General features: G+C 42.5%; 1 protein-coding gene across 10 annotated transcripts in view; it reads left to right on the top strand.

Annotated features, from left to right (window-relative positions):
* The window catches only part of LOC139552289 (far upstream element-binding protein 3-like), a 30,766-nt gene extending 4,958 nt beyond the window's left edge, over window positions 1–25,808 (top strand). The window contains exons 3-18 of one of the 10 annotated variants that reach the window (XM_071363871.1): window positions 2,820–2,853; window positions 4,264–4,313; window positions 4,479–4,550; window positions 4,916–4,973; window positions 7,179–7,341; window positions 7,648–7,746; window positions 8,686–8,893; window positions 9,254–9,354; window positions 9,511–9,642; window positions 10,020–10,161; window positions 21,966–22,126; window positions 22,395–22,468; window positions 22,679–22,755; window positions 23,860–23,931; window positions 24,128–24,258; window positions 24,394–25,808. In XM_071363871.1, the coding sequence (XP_071219972.1) occupies window positions 2,820–2,853; window positions 4,264–4,313; window positions 4,479–4,550; window positions 4,916–4,973; window positions 7,179–7,341; window positions 7,648–7,746; window positions 8,686–8,893; window positions 9,254–9,354; window positions 9,511–9,642; window positions 10,020–10,161; window positions 21,966–22,126; window positions 22,395–22,468; window positions 22,679–22,755; window positions 23,860–23,931; window positions 24,128–24,258; window positions 24,394–24,423 (1,604 nt within the window). In that variant the 3' untranslated portion in view covers window positions 24,424–25,808. Of the gene's footprint in view, window positions 1–2,819; window positions 2,854–4,263; window positions 4,314–4,478; window positions 4,551–4,915; window positions 4,974–7,178; window positions 7,342–7,647; window positions 7,747–8,685; window positions 8,894–9,235; window positions 9,361–9,510; window positions 9,643–10,019; window positions 10,162–21,965; window positions 22,127–22,394; window positions 22,469–22,678; window positions 22,756–23,859; window positions 23,932–24,127; window positions 24,259–24,384 lie in introns of all 10 variants that reach the window. The other 9 variants (XM_071363869.1, XM_071363867.1, XM_071363866.1 and 6 more) reach the window with 9 other exon arrangements.
* The last annotated feature ends 928 nt before the right edge of the window (window positions 25,809–26,736 follow it).

Raw genomic sequence — 26,736 nt, 5'->3', positions numbered from 1 at the left:
ACTTGTTGAGGACTGTGGTACAACACTTACAACACTTAAGCCAAATACAGTGTTGGCTGAATCAAACCCTGTTGTCTGAAGAGCCATTGCAAACACTATGAAGTAATTGATTGGTCCACCTTAGCTTTTTAAATCCACTCCATATTTCAGCTGTCTTGAGACTGGTGTAGCCAACTGACCAGGATAACCAGCGACCCCCAGGTCAGGAGATCAGTCGTGACGGCACTACGTAATGTGAGCTCTTGTCACTTGTTTATGTATATTCCGTCTCGTAGCCTATTTGTGGAAGGTGTAGGAGCTAGCCAGTATGTTTGTCGAGCAATGGGGCCCACTGGATAGCAGGTCTGTTGCGTTTTGAATGACATGTAATTGTACTAGTAGTGGGCTGGCTTGGATCGGTGCTGCCTTGTGCCAATGGGAGGGGAAATGTGGAAGTGGGAAGAGTAACCACTAGCCAGGAGGAGTTGGGAAGTGCTCTGCCTCTCTGTAGCTCGATTCAGACAGAGCTTTCTCCTCCTCGTCCTGTGTTATTTCAGGGCAGGATTACTGTCCAACACCACAAAGTAAATTAACTGTTAGGTCAGAACAGAAGCAGATCCCTAGTTACCCAGAGGCCATTGAGGGGATTTCTCATTCTAACCCTCCCTCCTCCTGCAGCACAATGCTCTAGCTGCGACAGATATGATTGATTGACACTGGTTGCTTGATAAACCGCAAACTGCAGGTTACATGCCTCCAAAGCTGTAAGGGATTTAAAAAAGGCCAAATGCAGCAAGCAGCAGCAAGTGAAACAGGTTTGTGGTTAGAGGCAAGTCCACCAAGTAGAGAAAATAACTGTGCTTCTAGAAATGTGGATAATGCTGATTGAGCTCATATCAGTTGTTGCTATTCATAAAGATTCATTTTTGTAACTATTGTCATTATGGTTACTTTTTGTTATGCTAATGACCAATGAAGTGTATTTACAGATGAAAACAATTCAATAGACAGCACAACTGATCTGGATTTCATTGTAATTGAGTGAGCCCTTACATTAAGGATCTTGCTGCATTGGCTTCACGTTCATCCTTCCAGTGGTTATAGGAATTGTAATTCTGTGGTGTTAGTGTGTTTGCCACATCTTGCTGCAGAATCAGTTCAGCAAATGGGCTGCAGCTGCTTTGAAGGAATTGCAGGGGATGAGATGAGACCAGTTCATGGGGGGGGGGGGGGGGGGTCCTTGATGTGGAAAATTACCTTCCAAGCTTACAGGCCCAGTAAAAGCAGGAGCAACAGAAGTCAGCTAAACCTTATGTAAGGCTTTACTCATGACTTAACTCCAGCCTCTCGCTGAGGAAGCAGTTCTGTCTGAGCGTTTATGTTATAAAAGAGGAAACGGCTTGGCCTAATCTAATAAGGGGTTAAGAGGTATTGTCTGATGGTCACAAAGGTCAGTGTGAACATGGTTTTACGTTTTTGCATTGAAGCCCTCGATTCACATTCCGGCTCAATTCTGTTTTGCTCTCGCAGTTTGAAACCTGGCAAACTAGAAATGTAACTGAACTGTATGTGTTTTCATTTTCCAACATCTGCATTTTCTTTTGGGCCTCTAGCGCTGGGTGTGTTTCTGATTTCAAATGTACACTGTATTTTGTCTGCGAAAGAATTCATGACTTGTCCTAATACTTGTGTCTAAAGTGTGTATCTGTCATTGCTCATAGTTTTCCCACTCTGTAGGTCAGTATTTTCCTGTGTACTTTACTCCGTCTGTTTTAGAAGCATATGACAATGGAACACTCAGTAAATTTGAACTAGCCTATCTTGTTTACCAACAAAATGTTTTCAATTCACCAAGCATTTTTGACAAGCTGTCCTTAGTTTCCACATTATTATTATTATTGTTATTATTATTATTGTTGTTGTGTACGTCGGCGGTTGATTCTTCTGGAATTGTAGCTAACCCGTAAGGGTGTGGCTTTGCAGAATGGTGGAATGTTTTGTGTGGTTACCCATATGCACCCAAAATGTAGATTTGGGCAATTTTGTGTCTGTGAAGCGGAAACTCCAGTCAGTTATTGTCCTCTTAACCTGTCATGGTGTGGTATGTTTTTGCTCTGTATGCATGGCTGAATAAGTTGTGTGCAATTCTGGTGGATGTTTGGCTGGCCAACTCACTTGTTTTCAACAATTTGCTCTTCAGTTTCTCAAGGTTAAGCTACACAAAATATGAAATGTAACAACAGTCGGCTGTTGTGCTGTATAAATATATCTGTCATCCCTGTTAGGTCCTTAATGGTCATTTTTAAATAGTACAAGTACCATTTAACACCATTTAAGTTAAGCGCAAGTCCTCTGCAGTGTAATGTCTGTGTGAATTGACACCACATCGTACATGCTTTATATTCATAGGCATTTAATTTCTTTACCTCAATGCATTCCCAACAACTAAATATGTGCAAACGACCGTAAAAATGTAGTGAACCTTGTAGATATCCGTTTATGGTGTTCTGTCAGTAGCACCATATCATTCAGTGACCCTTTAAGTCCACTGCTTATTGCAACCTGTCAAAATGTATGTCTGTGCTGATAACCAGTGACCCGGGTACTATCTCTGAACCATGCACACGCCTCATTTCCATAGCTGTGCACACCCCTGCTGTGTGTCAGACAGAGCCATCTCCATCTGTTTTTTTTTATCCAATCCACCCGGAGTCACTTCTCTTGGTCCTGCAGCCACAATGGTTATTCTGTATTATTGAGTTTTTGCAGTGATTGGAGTTAATTTGGTCTCAAGCTAATTGTTTTTCCCCTTCCTGTTTTCCTATCATATCGTTTCTCAGTAGGTAACCAGCTGGGTGGAATGGTACATCAAAGGTGAGACTCATCTTCTCAAATGACTTTGTATTGATGTATGTGTGAGTAGATATTGATTTAACAGTAGATCAATCAGGCTATGAACCTCACTATTGCCCCTGTATCCAGTAGCATTTCAGATAGGCCCATGTCTTGGCCTATTTGTTCTGCAAGCAACTCTGTGGTTTTAGTCAAACACATGTTCTTCTTGTCATCAAACTTGGCACAGAATGACACTTTCAAGAATTAAAGGCATACCTAGTTTGAAGTTTTCATGTCTCGAGTTGAGCAGAGTCCATGTTGTGTAGAAATCGGCAGGCATCAATCCAAATGAATAGGAAATATGGGCGCAACCTAAGATGCAGTGTTTCCCCTATATAAATTTAGCCGAGGTGGGCCACCACTCCAAAAAAAGATGATGCATTTATTTATTTATTTTTCGTGACTTTAAAACGTTTTCAGTGTAAACTTAAACGACTCAAACCAGATATAATGTATGTAGTGAAGATAATGGATCATCTTTGAGAACTAACAATCACCATAATAAAAACTAGACGGGCAGAACCTAAAATAAAAAGTCCTGGCATGGAGCCCCCCATTTGATTTTATGTTTGAGTCAGTCAGATATCATAAGAACATGGCATAAGCCATTTAGCCTTCTGTGTCGCTCTCCCTATCCCCCAATTCCTTAGACCTCTGAAGCAGAGGTTCTGTTGTCTTTAGTTCCTGTACGTCTATCTGTAATACTATTGGTTATTAATGCTTTTTTTATTTTTATCAAACAGCTCAATGTTTATGAAGTGGTTTTAGATTAATTGCATTTTGTTCTTGACCTGCTCTGGTGAGATGCAGTACTGACTCTCTCCTCCCCAGGGACTCTGGGAGCATGGCCTCTCAGGCCATGAACACTCCCTCTCTGGTGCCTACATTATTGTCTTGTTAATATCAGTATTGCCTTGTAACTTAAGCTTTAGGCCTTGTATAATGTATTGTTCATTTTACAAAGTTATTAAATAATACTTGCATTTTGCGTTCGCTTCTCATCGCCATTTTTTTTATCCTAGTCAGCAAATTTAGTTTTTTTCTCAGCCCCGTTGCAAAATGTGTAGGGTTGCAGGAAAATCACTTTAAAACAGCAAACATGTCAGGTTATCTAAAGTTTTGGTCAGAGACGGTGCCATTGGCCATGCCCACTACCAAATCAACCCCCCCCAACCTCACTTTGTCATTGCTGCTGAAAAAAATCCTAGGGAAACACTGAGTTGTATCTTTGGGTTGAGGGTGAACTATCCCGTCAAGCTTTCATAAGTATAATAATAAAATCCTATAATTTGTAAGTAGGCCATACTACATCACAGTAGATAGTGTATATACCCTTAATGGTTTTGTACTGGGGCCTCGGTCATTGATTGTCGTCGTGGTGTCTTGCAGAGCTATTATGACAGAAGACTTCAAAGTGCCTGATAAGATGGTTGGATTCAGTAAGTAATGCCATTTAGCTGTTGATAATACTCCCACACACATTTTAGTGATTGTCTCCAACTTACAGTACTCACATGAACTGTTTGGGGTCATTTTAAACAAACGCGGGCTGGGATATTGACATTTTAACTGTTGTAATTCCCTTTCCTCTCACCCACACTCAGTCATTGGAAGAGGAGGAGAGCAGATCACGAGAATTCAGTTGGAGTCAGGCTGCAAGATTCAGATAGCTGCAGGTAAGTTCTGCCTAAAGAAGAGACAGTGGCCCGCTATACCTTAGTTTGTCATGTCGGTACTTGACTGAGTAGCTACTAAGGTCCTTCCTGTTATCGGTGATAGCGTTTCCAGGAAGCCCAGAAGCATACCCTGAGTACGAGGCAAGCTCATAACACAACCTGCTCAACAGGTTCAGCTGAGAGAAACTGAGGCCTTGTCAAATCCTATCTGCAACCATATATATACGCCCACAATGAATACATTGAGTCATTTTGTAGTGAAATAACCAATGTGACTTCATAAACATGAATCAATAATAAGGTAGCATATAGACTGTTAACATGGAGGTGTGTATAATGGAGCTGTGTGTTGTGTTGTGTAACAGACAGCGGCGGCATGATGGACAGGGCCTGCACCCTAACCGGAAGTCCAGAGAACATTGAGTAAGTTACAGCACATTCTCCTCAGGGATTTGGTACCTTGCTAATGGCTACATAGTGATCAGATGGAAATATATTGTAAGGAGACATGTCAGCTCAGCAAAGTGGCACTAGAGCTGGGTGATGACCATATGGATTTTTGGCCATAAATGTAAAAATGTTGTGATAATGTTAAATCAGCGGTTTAATTATGATAAATATTTTTTGGGGGGGAGGTCATATCGCAGTAGTGTTGTAGTCGAGTCACTCAAGGTCCAATCCTGTGTGCTCGAGGTCAAGTCATGAGTCTGAGCCCCAGTGCTCGAGTCCAGGTCCAAGTGCTCTAGTCTAAGTCACTGGGTCTGTGTGAAACCAATAGTAATGTGGTCATGATTGCCTGTAATATCCTATGAAACAAGTCCTTCTCACACAGGCTAACACACTCTTATATTATGTTCAATAGTTATGTCTAATCGGTAATGCGGTTTTGAAGGGATGACTGGTCTCTACGGAATTGGATATTGCTCCTGTCAGATTGACCATATTATAATTTGCAATAATTGTGACAGGCTCTCGGCTACTTTTTTGTAATTCCCGTTTATTTGTGTAGTTTTTTTTAAAATTTATTCCAGAGTGAAAACTAAATGGAGACTGGGGAAATTGGGAGGGTAGAGCGAGAGAACAAATTCGAAGACGACCTACTTTTCAATACTCAAGGGGAGAGGGACAATAGCTAGACTGCTTTACTTTTAAACGCAGTACTATAGTTTTCAATTTCATAAACAGTTTGTTTTTTCATAACCAGGCAAAGCTAAATGGTAGGCTGGTGACTGGTGGTTACAGAGAAGCAAGAGAGTCGCTTTGGCGTCTTGTCGCCTATGAGCGGTGCCTGCCTGTCTGCCCACATGTCTTTCTCTTCCACAGCTCACCAGCTGATGTAGGCTGCGTGTGCTGGTGTGGCGAGTCCTTCCCACTGCTAGAGAACAGAACCCTCGTTGCTGAGCACACCCAGTGTTGCTAATATTCTGCTTATCATAGTAGCCAATCCAGTCCAAGTGCAAATACAAGTCACAAGAAGGCCCCAATGGTCGAGTCACAAGTCGTGAAAATCAGAACTTGAGTTTATTGCAACAGTGTCACAATAAATGGAACTAATATGCCAGATAACAAAAAGGGGCTCCCTAGACAAAACATTTTTCCAGTGCCAAGTAAGACAACTGAGATGGTAGCCTATGATTGATAAAGTAAGCAGTTACATCTAATATATCTTGGAAATGCATGATTTTATATTTTGATGTGCTACCTCTAAAAATATTATCCAGAATTATCTGATTTATTTTTGGCTCTAGAGAATTTGCTGAAATCTTTGTCCATATTGACGTATAGGTTATATTATTCACCCGCTGATAAACACTTAGCTAGATTGCTAACTCTAAATATTATATTATTGCTATATAGCAATGTAGGCTAATTGATTCATGTATCAGTAAATGTAGGCTAATGTCCCACAAAAGCTTTCCAGCGCTATGCCTAAGCTATGTGATGTAGGCCTATTCACTGTGAAAAGCACGCTCTGCTCCGCAGGGGCATAAAACCCATACAACACAGCCTACACTGGTTGTAAAGTGGTGCCATGAACTCAATATTAAGAGGTGAGAAATACATGATATACTCTCAGAAAGCTGTCACTCTCTGCTCTGTAACTAGAACATTGGTTGCTTTGAAAACTGTATTTTTCCCGCAATAGCATTTTGAAGAAAGGTCATATGCTGATGCTTCTCCGACTGCATCTCACCCTCTGTGCACGCAGTGGGGAGAGGGAGTGGGAGCCAGCAGCCGGCAGTGAAACGGAGACCGGCATATACTTTCATAGCAGGAATCAACATAATGCATAGACTACTGTTGACCAAATAATGCTTTTACAATCTACGGGAACGTTGTGTAGCAAAATCGGCCACAATTACAGACCTAAGCGAAATGCTTCGGCAAGAGGAAGGCTGTGTCGGTTTATCGTACTGCTCTACACGGCGCCCTCCTGAACTCCACCATAATGACCAGCACCAGATGAATGGTCTAGTGCTGTTATTAGGTGGCACCACCTTACAATCCCTTGACACTATTCAATATCTATTTTTTTGCACATGGACAAACCCATCAGGTATAGTTTGTATGCATGGTCTGGCTATTTATGAACATGGACATGAGTGGACTGTGCCCCTCTCCCACCAGGCAGGCCAAAAGGCTGCTGAGCCAGATTGTGGACCGGTGTCGGAACGGCCCGGGGTTCCACAGCGAGATGGACAGCAACAGCGCCATCCAGGAGATCCTCATCCCTGCCAGCAAAGTGGGCCTGGTCATTGGCAAGGGAGGGGACACCATCAAACAACTGCAGGTAGGAGACGCTCAGAGTGGATTCTGTGGTTGAAACACACGTGTATTAACATGCGCCGGACTTAGTGATTCGTTTTTAAAGGCTAAATAAATGTCTTATGCCACTGTTTTGGGTTATTGACGTTAACTACATTAGTTTAGGCAGTTCTTCAAAAACCGTGGGTATTGAAATGGAGGAAGTTGTCAATAAGCAGTGAGAAGATATCTACTAGTTTGTGCTTCATTGTCAACATTATTCAACCATCTCACTTCCTCTACATCTGGAATAGGAAGTTCAGATTTATTTTGACCTGTTTGCTCCCCACAGGAGAGAACCGGAGTGAAGATGATGATGATCCAGGATGGCCCCATGCCCACTGGAGCAGACAAACCCCTGAGAATCACCGGGGACCCCTACAAAGTGCAGGTCAGTCAGTGCCTGAAACCTGGATCCCCTCTTTCTTATCCAACTCCACGCCTGCTCGTGTGCTCAACAAAAATATAACGGCAACATGTAAAGTGTTGGTCCCATGTTTCATGAGCTGAAATAAAAGATCCCAGAAATGTTCCATATGCACAAAAAGCTTATTTCTCTAATTTTGTGCACATATTTATTTACATCCCTGTTAGTGAGCATTTCTCCTTGCCAAGATAATCCATCCACCTGACAGGTGTGGAATATCAAGAAGATGATTAAACAGCATGATCGTTACAGGTGTACCTTGTGCTGTGGACAACAAGGCCACTCTAAAATGTGCAGTTTTGTCAAAAATCAAAATGTCACAAATGTCTTACGTTTTTGAGGGAGCGTGCAATTGTCATGCTGACTGCAGGAATGTCCACCTGAGCTGTTGCCAGAGAATTGAATGTTAATTTCCCTACTATAAGCCACCTCCAACGTCATTTTAGAGAATTTGGCAAGATGGCCAACTGGCTTATCAACCGCAGACCACGTGTAACCACGCCAGCCCAAGACCTCCATCTGGCTTCTTCTCCTGCGGGATGGTCTAAGACTAGCCACCTGGACAGCTGATGAAACTGAGGAGTATTTCTGTCTGTAATAATGCCCTTTTGTGGGGATAAACTCAATCTGATTGGCTGGGCCTGGCTCCCCAGTCATTTGAAATCCCTAGATTAAGGCCTAATGAATTTATTTCAAGTGACTGCTTTCCTTATGAACTGTAACTCAGTAAAACTGTTGAAATTGTTGCGTTTTCTATTTTTGTAAAGTATAAAAACTTGTCGGAGATGACCAATACGTTTGAAAGAGGCAAGGAGAGAGGATTCAAGGTATCAATCAGCCTTTTTGTATATTACAGTTAAAAGATGTTAACATTTCTCTGCTGGTGGCATGGGTGTTTTGCAGCAAGCACGAGAGCTGGTGGTGGAGATCATCCGGGACAAGGACCAGGGAGACTTCCGGGCCAGCAGGGGAGACTTTGGATCCAGACTGGGGGGAAGCAGTCTGGATGTGGCAGTCCCCAGGTTTGCTGTGGGCATCGTCATTGGCAGGAACGGAGAGATGATCAAGAAGATCCAGAATGACTCTGGGGTCAGGATCCAGTTCAAACCAGGTGAGACCGCTCCCCTCTACTAAAGGCATAGTCCAGTGTGCTTGGCTAATACAATTGTAATGTTAGTGATGGCCTCAATCTTGAATCAATCTGGAATCTCTTGTTTGCCTGTCTTGTTCTTCAATCGACTCACATGGTGGCTGTAACAACAAATGTCTTGGAGAATCTGTAATGTTCAGTGAGGCTGTGCCATGATTACACTTCAAAGCGACTTAGTCATAAATGCATACTTATTCCCTATGGGTGGTCCTGGGAATCAAACCCACTACCCTGGCGTAACAAGTGTCATGCTCTTCCAACTGGGCTACAAAGGACCATGTTTAATGTAACAGTTCTGACTAGTGTCCCCCTCTCCTTCAGACGATGGCATCAGTCCTGACCGGATTGCCCAGGTGATGGGCCAGTCTGACCGTTGCCAGCATGCAGTGCACCTCATCAACGAGCTGGTCCAAACGGCACAGGTACAGGTACAGCACTGATTCCACTTTTCTACTTTAAATATTTTGCCATGAAATTAACAACCCCTTATGAAACGTATCAGATTTGTTCACTCCTGCCTTACAGTATTTCTGAAGTAAGCTATGCCCCCCTTAAACTCCTTGTTGCCTGTGTACCAGGCCTCCCCAGCCCATTCTCTAGCTGGCTGGCTCCCGGACAGGGCCAGCCTGGCCCCCTCTCAAGCTTCTCTGGACCCCCTAGCCCTGTGGCTGGGTGGTGGGGGGGACCTCCTCAGACAGGTGTACAGACAGGTAACAGGGCAGTGGGTCTCCACCTCCTTGCTAGTTTCTGTCACCTGACCCCCACTGCCCCTGAGCAGAGAATGTACACTGGGTGGGTGAGCTTAGTCTCTGAGTCTCCAACCCTAGAACATACAGAGACTCCCACATGGTGGCGCTCTTGGTCATATCCCATGGTTTACTCTTTCTATTGGGTCGAAGGTAAAATAATGCAAGTCACACGAATTTGAAGAGAATGTCTATCTGAGCTGTTTAATTTGACAAGACTTTGCTGCACTGGTGATACTTGGGGGGGTGCGTGATAGAGGGGAATGGTTGAGGTGTGTCAAATGTTTGTGCTGTGGTGTCTGTCTAGGAGCCTGTTCTCACCCTCTGGTTCCTCTCTACAGGAGCGGGATGGCTTTGGGAGTCCCGTGGGGCCCAGAGGCCGGGGCAGAGGCCGCGGAGACTGGAACATGGGTGCTCCCGGTGGACTGCAGGAAGTGACATACTCGATACCTGCCGACAAGTGTGGCCTGGTGATTGGAAAAGGTGAGAAAGCAAACGCTGTGAGTAAATTATTCTGCAAGCTTTACATTTGGGGGTGTCAAGATCCATTACCAACAAAAACAATCTTTGTCATTTGGATGCATTTGTGAGTAAAGCAAATAACCCATTTAAAGTCCTACTCTGGTCTCATTTTCACCTCATTTAACACCTGAGTTAATTAACAAAAGGCACATCTCAATAAGTGGTCCAGGTATGACATGGAACAAGTGGGGGGTGTGGGGATTTCCTTGTTTCTTCAATATTGTTCCTTAATCAAGGTGGGAGTCCGGTGACATCATCAGACCAACTCCTTGAAAGCCCTACTCGAAGTTCAGTTGAGCAAAATAGTGTTTATTTAAAATAAAATAAATGGACATGTTTTGTTTTTTTACCCTTTAGTGTGTGTACTTCCAATAGGAAAAGTTTAAAAAATAAAAAAAATGTTAGAGGACATCCCCAACTGTGCCTTCTCGGGGAAAACCAAGCTTTTTAATGCATGATGTCGTCTTTCAGTCGGTTCTTTCTTTTACCAGCGGTCTTCATCACTTAAGAGGCATACGCAATTTATCAAGAACCTTGATTATGCCCAAAGTGAATCATTGCCAGGCCATTAGCTTGTGCTTGTTCTCTCGTGATGAAATGCCATTTAAAGTTGCACAATGAGCCCGTATGGTGTGGGTCCAGCCACCCCCTCACCTCACCCCCTCCACTGGCTCATGCATGCAGCACAAGTGGCATTCTGTCCCATCCCTAAGGGCTTAATGACAGGGATAATGCATGTAATGTGACATTAATTGTTAAAGGTTCATAATAACAGCCTTCAATCACGTGGAAGGTTTCCTGGCATCTAATGAGGCCCTTTCAGCTCAATGGAGTGGAGTGAGGGAATGAATGAGAGGAATTAGCTTATTGGCCATTCATGCTCACTCCATTGCCAGCTATTTAAAAGTCATTGACCATTGCGCTTACGGAGGAGCCCTGAGTGTGTCCCTGTCCTATGGGTGTGTGTGTACCATGGTGGGCGTGGTTAGAGGGGGGGCTCTTTACCTATGATAGAAACAAGGCAATAGAAATGTCAAGTGGCTTTTGTGAGGTGGGGGGGCGAATAAACCTGGGCGTTGCGTCCCCCTGCGAACCCCCCCTCCCTGCATTAGCATATGAACTGGTCCAATATGACTGTGGGTCTGGGCCCTGTCAGCCTAGCCTTAGAGACTGAGGTGATTAATATCTTTACGATGCCTTTATGCAGCTGCTTGACCCACTGATTACACCCCCAAATACACACAGCCTGGTAACTTGGGGCTCACGCCACCCACCCACACATACAGGGCATAAAATGTACTTTTTGGTCCACCAGCCACTGTGGCAGGTAGATGGATAAAAATATATAAAAATCTGCCAGCCTCATTTTTTTTTAACCAGCCAACATTTTTTCCCCTGCTAAAATTACACTAACAAAACAACGGATGAGCATGCTTTGTAATGTTTCTAAAACAATAAATGTATTACTAGTAAGAAGTAATGTGGACTGTCACACAATTTTATTAAACAGTCTTTTAACCAAAATATTACAGATGTGACAAATTCACGGGCGGGAGGTTACCGTGGTAGCGTGGCTCTAGTCATGTTTGTGCTTGTGAGATTGAGTCTGACATGTAGGAGCATTGTCTTCTCTTCCCTAGCAGTTGAAACTCCAACATAGAAAAACCTATGTAAATAGCCACAAAACACAGGGATGAAGTTGACTTGAAGAGACTTTTGTTTCAAGTAAATTAGACCAGCTTTTTTGCCTGTGCATTTCTAAAAATGAAACTTTCACTCAGCTCTGCACACGGGCCCAGCCCCCAGCCAGGCAGTGTTGCAGCGCCAAGGTGTAATAGGCTATGTAGGATTCGTAGTTCTTCGACTTCAACGTTAATTTACCAGCTATTAAACAAAATGTCATATGTTGAAAACCGCTACTGTAGCGTTTATTTTACTCTGAATGTGATCCTACTTGACTATTTTTATTCACAAATGCAAGTGAAATGCTCACACTGTGGAGCCCTGCCAACGTGGCTGGTGAAATACGCATCTGACTCACCAATGCCAAAATCTACCTGCTGGTGTTTATTTTAGGCCCTGCACCCATACCCCCATGCTTTCTTTTCAAATTTAAACATTTTCGCTTTCTTATTAGGTTGAACTATAGGCCTACTGGTTTTCAATTTAAGTATACAATGGTACCATTTCTTTGTCCGTTAAGACCCATACAGAGCTGAACACGCAGCGATGCAGACCCCTCTACGTCGGAGATTATACATACTGACTGAAATGTTGTATATATGTTAGTGCCTGTTGAAAGTATTCATATCCCTTGACTAATCCATTTTGTTACAGCCTGAATTCAAAATGGAGTAAATTTATTTTTCTGATCCATCTACAAACAATACCCCATAATGACAGTGAAAACATGGTTTTAGAAATCTTAGCAAATTTGTTGAATTAAATACAGATATCTCAATACATGTTAGAATCACCTTTGGCAGCTCTGTCAAGTTGATTGTTGATCATTGCTGGACAGCCATTTTCAAATGTTGCTGTAGATTTTCAAGCTGATTTAAGTCAAAACTGTAACTAGGCCACTCAGGAACATTCAATGTCATCTTGGTAAGCAACTTGTATATTTGGCCTTATTTTTTTTAGATAATTCTCCTGTTGAAAGTTGAATTTCTCCCAGCGTGTTGGAAAGCGTACAAACAGGTTTTCCTCTAGGATTTTGCCTGTGCTTAGCTGTGTAACGTTTATTTTTATCCTAAAAAAACTCCCTAGTCCTTGCTGATGATGAGCATACCCATAACATGATGCATCCACCACCATGCTTGAAAATAGTGTTGATGTGTTTGACCCAAACATAACGCTTTGTATTCAGGAAGTTTAATTTCTTTGCACTTTTACTTTAGTGCCTTTTTGCAAACAGGATGCATGTTTATTCTGTATATGCTTCCATATTTTCACTCTCATTTAGGTTAGTATTGTGGAGTAACTGCAATGTTGATCCATCCTACGTTTTCTCCTATTACAGACATTACTCTTACTGTTTTAATGTCACCGTTGGCCTCATTGTGAAATCCCTGAGCAGTTTCCTTCCTTTTCAGGCAACTGAGTTAAGGATGTCTTTGTAGTGACTGTGTGTTTTGATACACCTTCCGAAGTGTAATAACTTCACCATGCTCAAATGGATATTCTATGTGTATATATATATTTTTTTACCCATCTACCAATAGGTGCCCTCCTTTGCGAGGCATTGGAAAACCTCCCTGGTCTTTTGTGGTTGAATCTGTGCTTGAAATTGACTGAGAGACCTTACAGTTAATTGTGTGTGGGGGAGATGAGGTAGTGATTCAAGAATCATGTTAAACATTCCATGCAATTTATGCTTTGCATGGTTTGGTATTCTCCTCCACATACTTCTCTGGATTTTGAGTATTTGTTGTCCCATTTTTAATTCTACAAGTATCACTACATACCCAAATGGATGTTTTATAATAGGAAATGTTGCACAAGAAAGTCACTTTACTGAACTGTTATTTCCCAATTGAAGATGACCCAAAATTCATTAATGACATATACTATGTCAATGTAACGTGAATATTTTATGGGGGGGTTAATTGTTTGCGGGATGCTACTCTAGACAAGTCATCTTCCGGCCTCCCGAGTGGCGCAGCGGTCTGCATTGCAGTGTTTCAGGTGTCACTACAGACCCGGGTTCAATCCCAGGCTGTGTCACTACAGGCCATGACTGGTAGTCCCATAGGGCGGCACACAATTAGCCCAGCATCATCCGGGTAAGGGGGGTTAAGGTAAAAAATGATCTTCTGAACATGTGTAAGGTTTTAGACCCATCTCTTTGTTGTGGTTTATGTAAACTGTGGAGATATTAACATTCAACTGAAAGAGTACTTCTATTCTTGTGTCCACAACTCTTATTCAAGGATTAACTTTTTTTTAATAAACTTTCTTGAATTTCATTTGCATTCAGAAACATTCTTGGAGCAGACAAATGAGAGGCAAATGATTGGGCTCCCTGACGACTATTTCGGCGAGTAAATAAACTGCCTCTACCTTCGGTTCTATTGGCGAACGTACAATCACTTGAGAAACTGGACAAGTTCCGTTCGAGACCATCAACGGGACCTGAAGAACTGTAATATTTTGTTTCTCTGAGTCGTGGCTGAACAAGGACATGGATAATTATCTAGCTGGTTTTTCTATGCATTGTCAAGACTGAAAGGCGGCTTCAGATAAAGTTAGTGGGGTTGTTTCTTTTTGTTAACGACAGCTGGTCTGCCTTATCTCTAATGTTAAGGAAGTCTCTAGGTTTTCTTGGCAGAGTAACAATACCTCACGATAAGCTGCAGACATACTATTTACAAAGATTTGTATCTACATTAACAGTGAAATGTTTGGATACCTACTCATTCCAGGGTTTTTCTTTTCACTTTTTTCTACGTTGTAATATAATAAGGAAGACATCAAAACTATGAAATAACACACATTGAATCATGTAGTAACCAAGTGTTAAACCAATCAAACTATATTTTAGATTTATCAAAGTAGCCACCCTTTGCCTTGTTGACATCTTTGCACACTCTTGGCATTCTCTCAACCAGCTTCGTGAGGTAGTCACCTGAAATGCATTTCAATTAACAGGTGTGCCTTAAGTGGATTTTCTTTCCTCAATGCATTTGAGCCAATCAGTTGTGTTGTGACAAGATAGGGGTGGTATACAGAAGATGGCCCTATTTGGTAAAAGACCAAGTCCATATGTCAAGAACAGCTCAAATAAGCAAAGAGAAACAAAATTACTTTAAGACATGGTCAGTAAATCTGGAAAATTTCAAAAACTTTGAACATTTCTTCAAGTGCTGTTGCAAAAACCATCAAGCGCTGTGATGAAACTGGCTCATGATGACCGCAACAGTTAAGGAGAAGCCAGTTACCTCTGCTGCAGAGGATAAGTTAATTAGTTACCGTCCTCAGAAATTGCAGCCCAAATAAATGCTTCAGCGTTCAAGTGACAATTCAAAATCAACTGTTCAGAGGAGACTGCGTGAATCAGGCCTTCATGGTCGAATTGCTGCAAAGAAACCACTACTAAAGGACACCAATAAGAAGTATTGCTTGGGCCAAGAAACACAAGCAATGGACATTAGACCTGTGGAAATCTGTCCTTTGGTCTGATGAGTCCAAATTTGAGATTTTTGGTTTCAACCGTCATTGTGACGCAGACTAGGTGAATGGATGAGCTCTGCATGTGTGGTTCCCACCGTGAAGCATGGAGGAGGTGGTGTGATGGGGCTTTGCTGGTGACACTGTCTGTTACTTATTTAGAATTCAAGGCACACTTAACCAGCATGGCTACCACAGCATTCTGCAGCGACACGCCTTCCCACCTGGTTTGCACTTAGTGGGACTATCATTTGTTTTTCAACAGGACAATGACCCAACACACCTCCAGGCTGTGTAGGGGCTATTAGAGGAGTGAGTGCAGCATCAGATGACCTGGCCTCCACAATCACCCGACCTCAACCCAATTGAGATGGTTTGGGATGAGTTTTAACTGCAGAGTGAAGGAAAAGCAGCCAACAAGTGTTCAGCATATGTGGGAACTCCTTCAAGACGGTTGGAAAAGCATTCCAGGTGAAGCAAGTTCAGAGAATACCAAGAGTGCAATCACCCGACCTCAACCCAATTGAGATGGTTTGGGATGAGTTTTAACTGCAGAGTGAAGGAAAAGCAGCCAACAAGTGTTCAGCATATGTGGGAACTCCTTCAAGACGGTTGGAAAAGCATTCCAGGTGAAGCAAGTTCAGAGAATACCAAGAGTGTGCAAAGATGTCAAGGCAATTGGTGGCTACTATGAAGAATCTCAGATATAAACAATATTTTGATTTGTTGAACACTTTTCGATACTACATGAGACCATATGTGTTATTTCATGGTTGTGATTTCTTCACTATTATTCTACAGTGTAGAAAATAATAAAAAAATAAACACCCTTAAATGAGTAGGTGTGTGCAAACTTTTGACTGGTACTGGATTTTTCATAGCTGTCTATTTACCGCCACAAACCAATGCTGGCATTAAGACTGCACTAAAGGAGCTGTATCGGGCCAATAAGCAAACAAGAAAATGCATAGCTGCAGGTAGTGCTCCTAGTAGCCGTTGATTTTAATGCAGGGAAACAAATCTTTCCTCATTTTTACCAGCATGTCCCCTGTGCAACTAGAGGCTACAACTCTAGATCACTTTTACTCCACACACAGAAACACGTACAAAGCTCTCCCGCACCCTCCATTTGGCAAATCTGACCATAACTATATATATACACTGCTCAAAAAAATAAAGGGAACACTTAAACAACACAATGTAACTCCAAGTCAATCACACTTCTGTGAAATCAAACTGTCCACTTAGGAAGCAACACTGATTGACAATAAATTTCACATGCTGTTGCGCAAACGGAATAGACAAAAGGTGGAAATTATAGGCAATTAGCAAGACACCCCCAATAAAGGAGTGGTTCTGCAGGTGGTGACCACAGACCACTTCTCAGTTCCTATGCTTCCTGGCTGATGTTTTGGTCACTTTTGAATGCTGGCGGTGCTTTCACTCTAGTGGTAGCATGAGACGGAGTCTACAACCCACACAAGTGGCTCAGGTAGTGCAGCTCATCCAGGATGGCACATCAATGCGAGCTGTGGCAAGAAGGTTTGCTGTGTCTGTCAGCGTAGTGTCCAGAGCATGGCGGCGCTACCAGGAGACAGGCCAGTACATCAGGAGACGTGGAGGAGGCCGTAGGAGGGCAACAACCCAGCAGCAGGACCGCTACCTCCGCCTTTGTGCAAGGAGGAGCAGGAGGAGCACTGCCAGAGCCCTGCAAAATGACCTCCAGCAGGCCACAAATGTGCATGTGTCTGCTCAAACGGTCAGAAACAGACTCTATGAGGGTGGTATGAGGGCCCGACGTCCACAGGTGGGGGTTGTGCTTACAGCCCAACACCGTGCAGGACGTTTGGCATTTGCCAGAGAACACCAAGATTGGCAAATTCGCCACTGGCGCCCTGTGCTCTTCACAGATGAAAGCCGGTTCACACTGAGCACATGTGACAGAGTCTGGAGACGCATGACCGGTTTGGCGGTGGGTCAGTCATGGTGTGGGGTGGCATTTCTTTCTTTGGGGGGCCGCACAGCCCTCCATGTGCTCGCCAGAGGTAGCCTGACTGCCATTAGGTACCGAGATGAGATCCTCAGACCCCTTGTGAGACCATATGCTGGTGCGGTTGGCCCTGGGTTCCTCCTAATGCAAGACAATGCTAGACCTCATGTGGCTGGAGTGTGTCAGCAGTTCCTGCAAGAGGAAGGCATTGATGCTATGGACTGGCCCGCCCGTTCCCCAGACCTGAATCCAATTGAGCACATCTGGGACATCATGTCTCGCTCCATCCACCAACGCCACGTTGCACCACAGACTGTCTAGGAGTTGGCGTATGCTTTAGTCCAGGTCAGGGAGGAGATCCCTCAGGAGACCATCCGCCACCTCATCAGGAGCATGCCCAGGCGTTGTAGGGAGGTCATACAGGCACTTGGAGGCCACACACACTACTGAGCCTCATTTTGACTTGTTTTAAGGACATTGCATCAAAGTTGGATCAGCCTGTAGTGTTGTTTTCCACTTTAATTTTGAGTGTGACTCCAAATCCAGACCTCCATGGGTTGATCAATTTGATTTCCATTGATAATTTGTGTGATTTTGTTGTCAGCACATTCAACTATGTAAAGAAAAAAGTATTTAATAAGAATATTTCATTCATTCAGATCTAGGATGTGTTATTTTAGTGTTCCCTTTATTTTTTTGAGCAGTGTATATATATCTCTATATCCTCCTGCTTACAAGTAAAAACTAAAAAAAGAAGTACCAGTGACACGCTCAATACAGAAGTAGTGCAATGAATCGGATGCTAGGCTACATGGTGGTTTCACTAGCATTGACTGGAATATGTTATGGAATTCATCCGATGGCATTGAGGAGTTTACCACCTCAGTCACCGGCTTCATTAATAGTGCGTCGACAAGGTCGTCCCCACAGTGATGGTACGTACGTAACTCAACCAGAAGCCATGGATTACAGGCAACATCTGCATTGAGCTAAACGGTAGAGCTGCCTAAATGTCAGCAAGACAAATGACCTGATCGTGGACTACAGGAAACGGTGGCCGGAGCACACCCACATCCACTTGGACAGGGCTGTAGTGGAGCGGGTCGAGAGCTTCATGGTCCTCGGTATCCACATCACTAAGGAATGGTCCACACACAATGCCTTTTCCCCCTCAGGAGACTGAAAACATTTGGCATGGCCACTCAGATCCTCAGTTCTACAGCTGCACCATTGAGCGCATCTTGACTGGCTGCATCACCGCTTGGCGTCCGGCCACAAGGCGCTACAGAGGATAGAGCTTCCTGCTATCCACGACCTCCATACCAGGCGGTATCAGGAGAATAGAGGTCGACCGATTATGGTTTTTCAACGCCAATACCGATTTTTATTGGAGGACCAAAAAAAAGCCAATGCCGATTTTTATATATATTTGTAATAATGACAATTACAACAATACTGAATTAACAAGAACACTTATTTTAACTTAATATAATACATCAAATCTATTTAGTCTCAAATAAATAATGAAACGTGTTCAATTTGTTTTAAATAATGCAAAAAAACGTGTTGAAGAAGTAAAAAGTGCAATATGTGCCATGTAAAATAAAAAAATAAAAAGCTCACGTAAATTCCTTGCTCAGCTGGTGGCTCAATATTCCCAGTTAAGAAGTTTTAGGTTGTAGTTGTTATTATAGGAATTATGACGCATAGACTATTTCTCTCTATACCATTTGTATTTCATATACCTTTGACTATTGGATGTTCTTATAGGCACTTTAGTATTGTCAGCCTAATCTCGGGAGTTGATAGGCTTGAAGTCATAAACAGCGCTGTGCCTCAAGCATTGTTAAGAGCTGCTGGCAAACGCAGTAAAGTGCTGTTTGAATGAATGCTTACGAGCCTGCTGATGCCTACCACCGCTCAGTCAGGCTTCTCTATCAAATCAGACTTAATTATAATGTAATAAACACAGATACGAGCCTTAGGTCATTAATATGGTCAAATCCGGAAACTATCATTTCGAAAACAAAACATTTATTCTTTCAGTGAAATACGACAAACCGTTCTGTATTTTATCGAACGGGTGGCAACCCTAAGTCTAAATATTGCTGTTACATTGCACAACCTTCAATGTTATGTCATAATTATGTAAAATTCTGGCAAATGAGTTACGGTCACACAGTTCGCAACGAGCCAGGTGGCCCAAACTGTTGCATATACCCTGACTCTGCTTGCACTGAATGCAAGAGAAGGGACACAATTTCCATAGTTAAAATAAATTAATGTTAGCAGGCAATATTAACTAAATATGCAGGTTTAAAAATATATACTTCTGTGTATTAAGGCATTGATGATTATTGTTTGGTACATTTGTGCCAAGATAGCGCTTTTGTTAAATCATCACCCGTTTGGCGAAGTTAAAGTAGGCTCTGCTTCGATGATAAATTAACAGCCACTGCATTGATTATATGCACCGCAGGACAAGCTAGTTAACAACACATGGTTAATGATATTACTAGGTTAATTAGTGATTATGTGAAGATTGTTTATTTTTTATATAAGATAAGTTTAACGCTAGCTAGCAACTTACCTTGACTCATTGCAGCCACAAGGCCCCATTGACGCTGTACTCACGTAACAGGTTGTCTGCCTGCAATGTAATCGGTGTCCAAAAAGGCAGATTACCAATTTTATGAACTTGAAATCGTCCCTAATTAATCGGTCGACCTCTACGGCGGAAGGCCCTAAAAATTGTCCAAGAGTCCAGCCATCAAAGTCAGACTGTTCTCTCTGCTACCGCACGGCAAGCGGTACCGAAGTCTGGAACAAACAGAACCCTGAACAGCTTGTACCCCCAAGCCATAAGACTGCTAAATAGTTAGTCCGTGTAGCTCTTGGTTGACTATCTGCATTAACTGTTTCTTTGCATGAACTCTTGACTCATCACATACGCTGCTGCTACTGTTTATCTATCCTGTTGCCTAGTCATTTCATGCCTACCTATATGTACATATCTACCACAATTACCTCGTTCCCCTGCACCTCGATTCAGTACTCATACCCCATTTATATAGCCAAGTTATTGTTACTCATTGTATTTATTCCTTGTTATTTTTTTATTTTTTTCTCCATTGTTTGGAAAGGCTCGTAAGTAAGCATTTCACTGTTAGTCTACACTTGTTTACGAAGCATGTGACAAATAACATTTCATTTGATTCTCACTTAAGTTTAAGCGCCTGGTTGATTTTCCCATACTGCTGGCCAACTTGTCTGGGCTCCCTCCCCCTTACCCTAAGTCCCTCGCCAGTTGCACTTTATATCCCCTTCTTTTTTGTCCAGCTTACTAAACCAGTCTCAATAATAAGGCCGTATGATGTGGTCCCAGCGAGGCCCAGTTCATGAAATGAATAGTGTGGCTCTTCATTCCCCTCTGCTGTCTGACTGGGGGGACCTCATAATGGCTTCATTAAGGCAGAAGTTTCATTTGGTTGACAATGGGTTAATGGCCCATGTGTAGTCTATTGGCAGCAGGGAAGAGGCTACGGGAGGAGGAGAGGTTTGGATGAGCGTTTTTACTGCGAGGTCAGCTGGGGTCAGCCCAGTGTCAGCCACCAGTGAACAAATGTGTAATTGATGTTGGGACAGCCCCCTCGCTCCTTTCACTGGGATGGCAGGAGGGGGGAGAGGTTGTAATTGTATCCCCCCCTCCCCACAATGCAACATGGAGTCGGGAAAGCAAAAGGAGACTAACGACATCCCAGAAAGAGGATACGCTTTAATTTGTCTTTTCTCCCCCATCTAAGTTTCATTTCTTCCTGCTGGTTTAATTGCTCTCCTTCACGTCAGGAAGCTGCCGTCTGATTCGTCAGCGTGGGGGAGGAAGTGTTGTCGTCCTTTGTCTCTGATTAGCACGGATGTTAAAATAGAATGGGGATGAAGGTGTAGGTATCACTACAACTAACCCTCAGTCGGTTGAGTTTAGGTACGTGTGGTGAAGCCTAAAGGATAGAACCAGACAGCAGAGGAAGAACTGTGGTGGTTTTTAAGAACCAGACAGCAGGGGAAGAACTGTTGGTGGCTTTTAAGAACCAGACAGCAGGGGAAGAAGTGTTGGTGGTTTTTAAGAACCAGACAGCAGGGGAAGAACTGTGGTGGTTTTTAAGAACCAGACAGCAGGGGAAGAACTGTGGTGGTTTTTAAGAACCAGACAGCAGGGGAAGAAGTGTTGGTGGTTTTTAAGAACCAGACAGCAGGGGAAGAAGTGTTGGTGGTTTTTAAGAACCAGACAGCAGGGGAAGAAGTGTTGGTGGTTTTTAAGAACCAGACAGCAGGGGATGAAGTGTTGGTGCTTTTTAAGAACCAGACAGCAGGGGAAGAAGTGTTGGTGCTTTTTAAGAACCAGACAGCAGGGGAAGAAGTGTTGGTGCTTTTTAAGAACCAGACAGCAGGGGAAGAAGTGTTGGTGCTTTTTAAGAACCAGACAGCAGGGGAAGAAGTGTTGGTGCTTTTTAAGAACCAGACAGCAGGGGAAAAAGTGTTGGTGCTTTTTACTAACTGATTGATTGGAGGTAAAATGTAAACTTGTGTATTTCCTCTTCCCTAAAAGGTGGAGAAACCATCAAGAACATCAACCAGCAGTCCGGAGCGCACGTGGAGCTGCAGAGAAACCCGCCGCCTAACACCGACCCCAACGTGCGCATCTTCTCCATCCGCGGCACCCACCAGCAGATGGAAATGGCCCGCCAGCTGATCGATGAGAAGATTGGGGTAGGTGGTCCTTTTATACCCCCCCCCCCCCCCCCAAAAAGCTATTGTCTGGCCTGATATTCATGAGGGCACATGTCAAAAGGGGGGTGCAACTGGTTCTTGTGCCCCTACCGTCCACCAGTATGTCACCCGGGGTTAAACATGAAGAATCCATCAAATGGACTTAATGGAGTGCGTCAGCGGCCAGCGCTGCCCTTTGGCCTTGCCTGTTCACCCCCGTTTAACCACAAGTGTGGTCTCCTGTCCTTTCTTGCTCTCTCTCGTCTAGGCCTCCGGAATGGGGGGCAACAGCAGTTTTGGTCTGAACCCATTCGGCCAAGGACCAACTACCCCGCATCAGAAGTGAGTAGCTTCTTGGTCTCCCCACTTTTTACCACTGTTACATTTGTCTAACATGCTTTCATCTACCTTCTCGGCTGCTACTTACACTGACCAAAATATGAAAACAATGATTTAACAATTCCCATGCCAACACAATTAGTATAAATATAAACTGTGACCGTAGGTCTCTTAAACTGTCTAACATGCTTATCTCTGTTTTTGTGGTGTTAGTGGACCCCAGACATTCCTGACAGGAGGATGGGGCACAACATATCAGACATGGCAGGCTCCGGGCCAGCAGGACCCCAGTAAGTTAGTTAGGTTCAGGGTGGGATACCCATAACACTTAATACCAATATCGGTCTGCCATTTCACTACAATTCCTTGATATATGGAGACCATGCAATCATCAAAATAATGCTGGGCATAACAGTCCCTCCCAGAGAAATGAAAGAGGACAAAGAGGTGGAAGGAGGACTAAAACTAGCTATGTCTTATGCTCTCTGCTCAGCTTACTGACAAGACTTTGCCAGTTGAACAGAAATTTCCTAGGAATACAAGGAATTGGAGAGATTAAAGACTGAAGGCTGGTTTTCGCAATGCTGCAGTGCATTTAAATTCAACTCGAGAGGGGCAGGGTAGTTCTTGCATTCAAAATGTGACTAACCGTCCAGATATGGGTTTACTTAAAAATGTTTCCTTCATTGTTTCTCCAAATTTCAAAGCCAATTTTCACTTGATGGAAGTTCTAGTTAGGGTTTGGGCTAAGTTTGGGTAGGGGCCACAAGCCATAGGATACAGCAGGACATGTCTGGATGGTAAGCCTCAGCTTCCATTGAAAGACCCTCATGCAGTAACTCTGTCCTCCAACAGTGTTATCTGTCTGGTTGCAGGTCTCAATGGATCACAGACCGGCCAGATGGACTATTCCAAAGCATGGGAGCCGTATTCTAAAAAGATAGGCAAGAGTCAGTCTTCTGGGGGAGAACAGAGAAGGGAGCTCCTACCCCTTCTCGCTTGTATAACACCTCCACTTAGGGTTAGGGTTGTGCGCAGTATACACCTCGGAACCAGATCTCAAACCTTCCCCCTGCCCTTGTTTAAAGAAGTTTCGTGCAAAGAAACGTCATGTCACCTTGACACCATTTGACGCTGATGATTGAAGTCAGAAGTTCACCATTTTGGTTACATGTTTGTGCAGCTGGATTGCTTAGTGTATCAATGCCATTTCAAAGGTGTAATGAGCAGACTCTTGATTTTATCACCAATGTACATTAGCATTTGTTTGAATAATTGAATATATTTGAGTTGGAAGAAATTTTATTTATGGAGCCAAACACATGAATTGGGGCGGTCTTGGTAGCTGGTTTGGTGTGTATTATATTGACTCATCCTTGTTTTATTGTGCCCAGGTCAGCAGAGCCAAGCCCAGAGCAGTGGCTCTGACTACAGCAAAGCATGGGAGGATTTCTACAAGAAACAGAGTAAGATTACACCCACGTGGCCACTGAACTCCTCCAATAGACTTGCCTTTTGAGTGCACAACATTGGAGGAAGTAGATTTCTGCTCACTGTTTGATGCTGTCAGTAGTGCTCTATGCTCTGGTGCCTCCAACTCCCTCTCCCCTGACCTTCCTCTGTCACCCCCAATCCTCTACCCTGTGCTCAACCTCTCCCCAGGCCAGGCAGCAGGCCCCGGCTCCCAGCAGAGCTCCCCTCCGGACTACAGTGCTGCCTGGGTGGAGTATTACAGACAGCAGGGGGCCTACTATGGCCAGGGTGCACAGCAGACACCGGCCCCAGGACTTCAGGTGAGAACCCATTCCATCTCTTAGCACCCTCTCCACCTGTTTAACTAAGTGGTTTCTGTAAATAGATGTACTGTAACTTGTAAATGTCTGTCTGTCCATTGTCACTGATGTGAACCTGTTTTGCAGGATCATTAGAGAGGACACCCTTTAGTTGAAGATTTTTGAATCACTGAGAGGATGAAAACAAACCTTTTGTAACAGAGGTTTCTAGATTTGCAACGCCTTGAAGACTTTTACTTTTTTCTTAGTGAGAAACACTAGCTGTAGAATGACTTATACAATTTAAAAAAAGAATATTTCTAAATCAGGAACATTTAATTGTTACTAAATACTTGTGTACACCATTATTTTGAATTGACAATTTCCGGGATCCCTTTTGGACTTATGAGAGAGCTGTTTTGTTTTCTATTTTTTCCTTTTTGATTCAAATTACATTGCCAAAACGAACCCCGGAGTTGTAACTTTTCAGTAAACGCAATATAATCTATTTTTTCTAGTTCTGTTGCAATAAAATCGCAATTATGGGCTTAGCAGTCTTGAATGAATTTTTGTTTTGTCATAAGATGTTTTAAGAATGTGTAAAAATGTTTTCTTTTCCTTTTACAAAAAGCATTTTAATTCAGTGAGATGAAACTGTGATATTTTGTTACAGGAAAATGTATAATTTTGTTGCAAAATACGAAATGTTGGCAAATGGCAGTCAATTCCTAATTTAATTCCTGTTGTGCTTTGTATTGTTTTCCATTGTCTTTTATTGTACTCTGGTTTAAAAAAGGTGCAATATCTTATTTCATTTTTGAAACAAAGATGGATTCTCTAATATTTTGACAGGCGTTTAACTTGTAGTTCTTAGATGAATTTTTTTTAGGCATATGAAAATGTAATGAATAATTTATTACAATGATCTGATATGGGAAAAGGGGATGTTGCATTTTGTGAGTTATTTGCCTTTGCTATCTTGTAAAACTATGTATGTATGCTCAGATACTTGACTAAATACTTTATTTAAAAAATATATATATAATTAAATCAAAGAAGTTTTTTTCATGGAGTCATTATCACAGGAAAACTGTCCCTGTTTTTCTGTTCTGTTTTCATACTGAAAATGTTCAAAGATCGTGAATGTGTAATTTGAAATTTGATGTTGCATCTTGCTATGGACAAAAATGAGAAATGCCAGGTTTTTATGTATGTTTTGTACCTAAATAATTCAAGACTGCTAAGCCTCTGGATTCTACCTGTGTAATAATTAATTGTAGTTTTTTATATGCTAAGTATTACGATCAAAATTGTCTTATTTGGTACCACCCAGTTTCCCTAATGCCCCATCCAGTACACACTGTGGACTCGTGTACAGTCCAATGCTAAACTTTTTAATTCATTTTTCTTTCTTTGTGTGATCTAATATATGTATGATTGATTAGTTACAAAATGAATCTAGTGTTAACTTCATTGCTTAATGAAAAGGGATATTATAATTTCAAAATGTTTAATTTTAGTGTTTTTTCCTCATATGTACAGGTAACCGTGTATTAAAAACATCAAGACTACCTTTGTGTTCTGTTAAAATTGTTTTATTTTGCCATTTGAAAGCTTAGTTTTCTTGTCGCATTCCAGTATTGAGTGTTAATGATTTTATTGGGTTTAAACTGTGAAACCTTTCCTCCGCGCTCTGTTTTAATACTATGAGTATTCGCTATACATGAAGTAAATATAAAGGTCAAACTGTATGGTATGTTGTATAAACAGAAGATATATTTTTTTTCTATAGAAAATCACTTTGCTAGTTCACAAATTCAAATAAATGTTCCGCAAGCCTCTCGTGGTTGAAGTATACTATCTTTATTAGTTGCTACAGTGCCTACAGAAAGTATTCATACCCCTTGACTTCCACATTTTGTTACAGCCTGAATTCAAAAAGGATGAATATTTTCTTTCTTTTCTCACCCATCTACTACACACACAACCCCCATAATGAGTGAAAACCACGTTTTATATTTTTTGCGAATGTATTAAATGAACTGCAGAAATCTAATTTTACATAAGTATTCACACGCCTGAGTCAATACATATAAGAATCACCTTTGGCAGCAATTACAGCTGTGAGTCTTTCTGGGTAAGTCTCTACGAGCTTCTCACACCTTGATTGTACAATATTTGCACGTTCTAAAATACATCAAGCTCTGTCAAGCTAGACAGCCATTTCCAACTCTTGCCTTTTAGATTTTCTAGCTGATTTAAGTCAACTGTAACTAGGCCACTCAGGAACTTTCAATGTTGTCCTGGTAAGCAACTCCAGTGTATATTTGGCCTTGTTTTAGGTTATTGTCCTGCTGAAAGGTGAATTTGTCTGTCTGCTGGAAAGCACACTGAATCAGGTTTACTGCTAGGATTTTTGCACGTGCTTAGCTCTATTCAGTTTATTTTTAACCCCCCCCAAAAAAAAAAATATCCCTTATCCTTGGCGATGACAAGCAT

The sequence above is a fragment of the Salvelinus alpinus genome, chromosome 24 (assembly GCF_045679555.1).
Source record: "Salvelinus alpinus chromosome 24, SLU_Salpinus.1, whole genome shotgun sequence".
Taxonomy (NCBI): domain Eukaryota; kingdom Metazoa; phylum Chordata; class Actinopteri; order Salmoniformes; family Salmonidae; genus Salvelinus; species Salvelinus alpinus.
The sequence above is the reverse complement of the archived record's forward strand: the minus strand, read 5'-3'. Positions and strand labels throughout refer to the sequence as shown.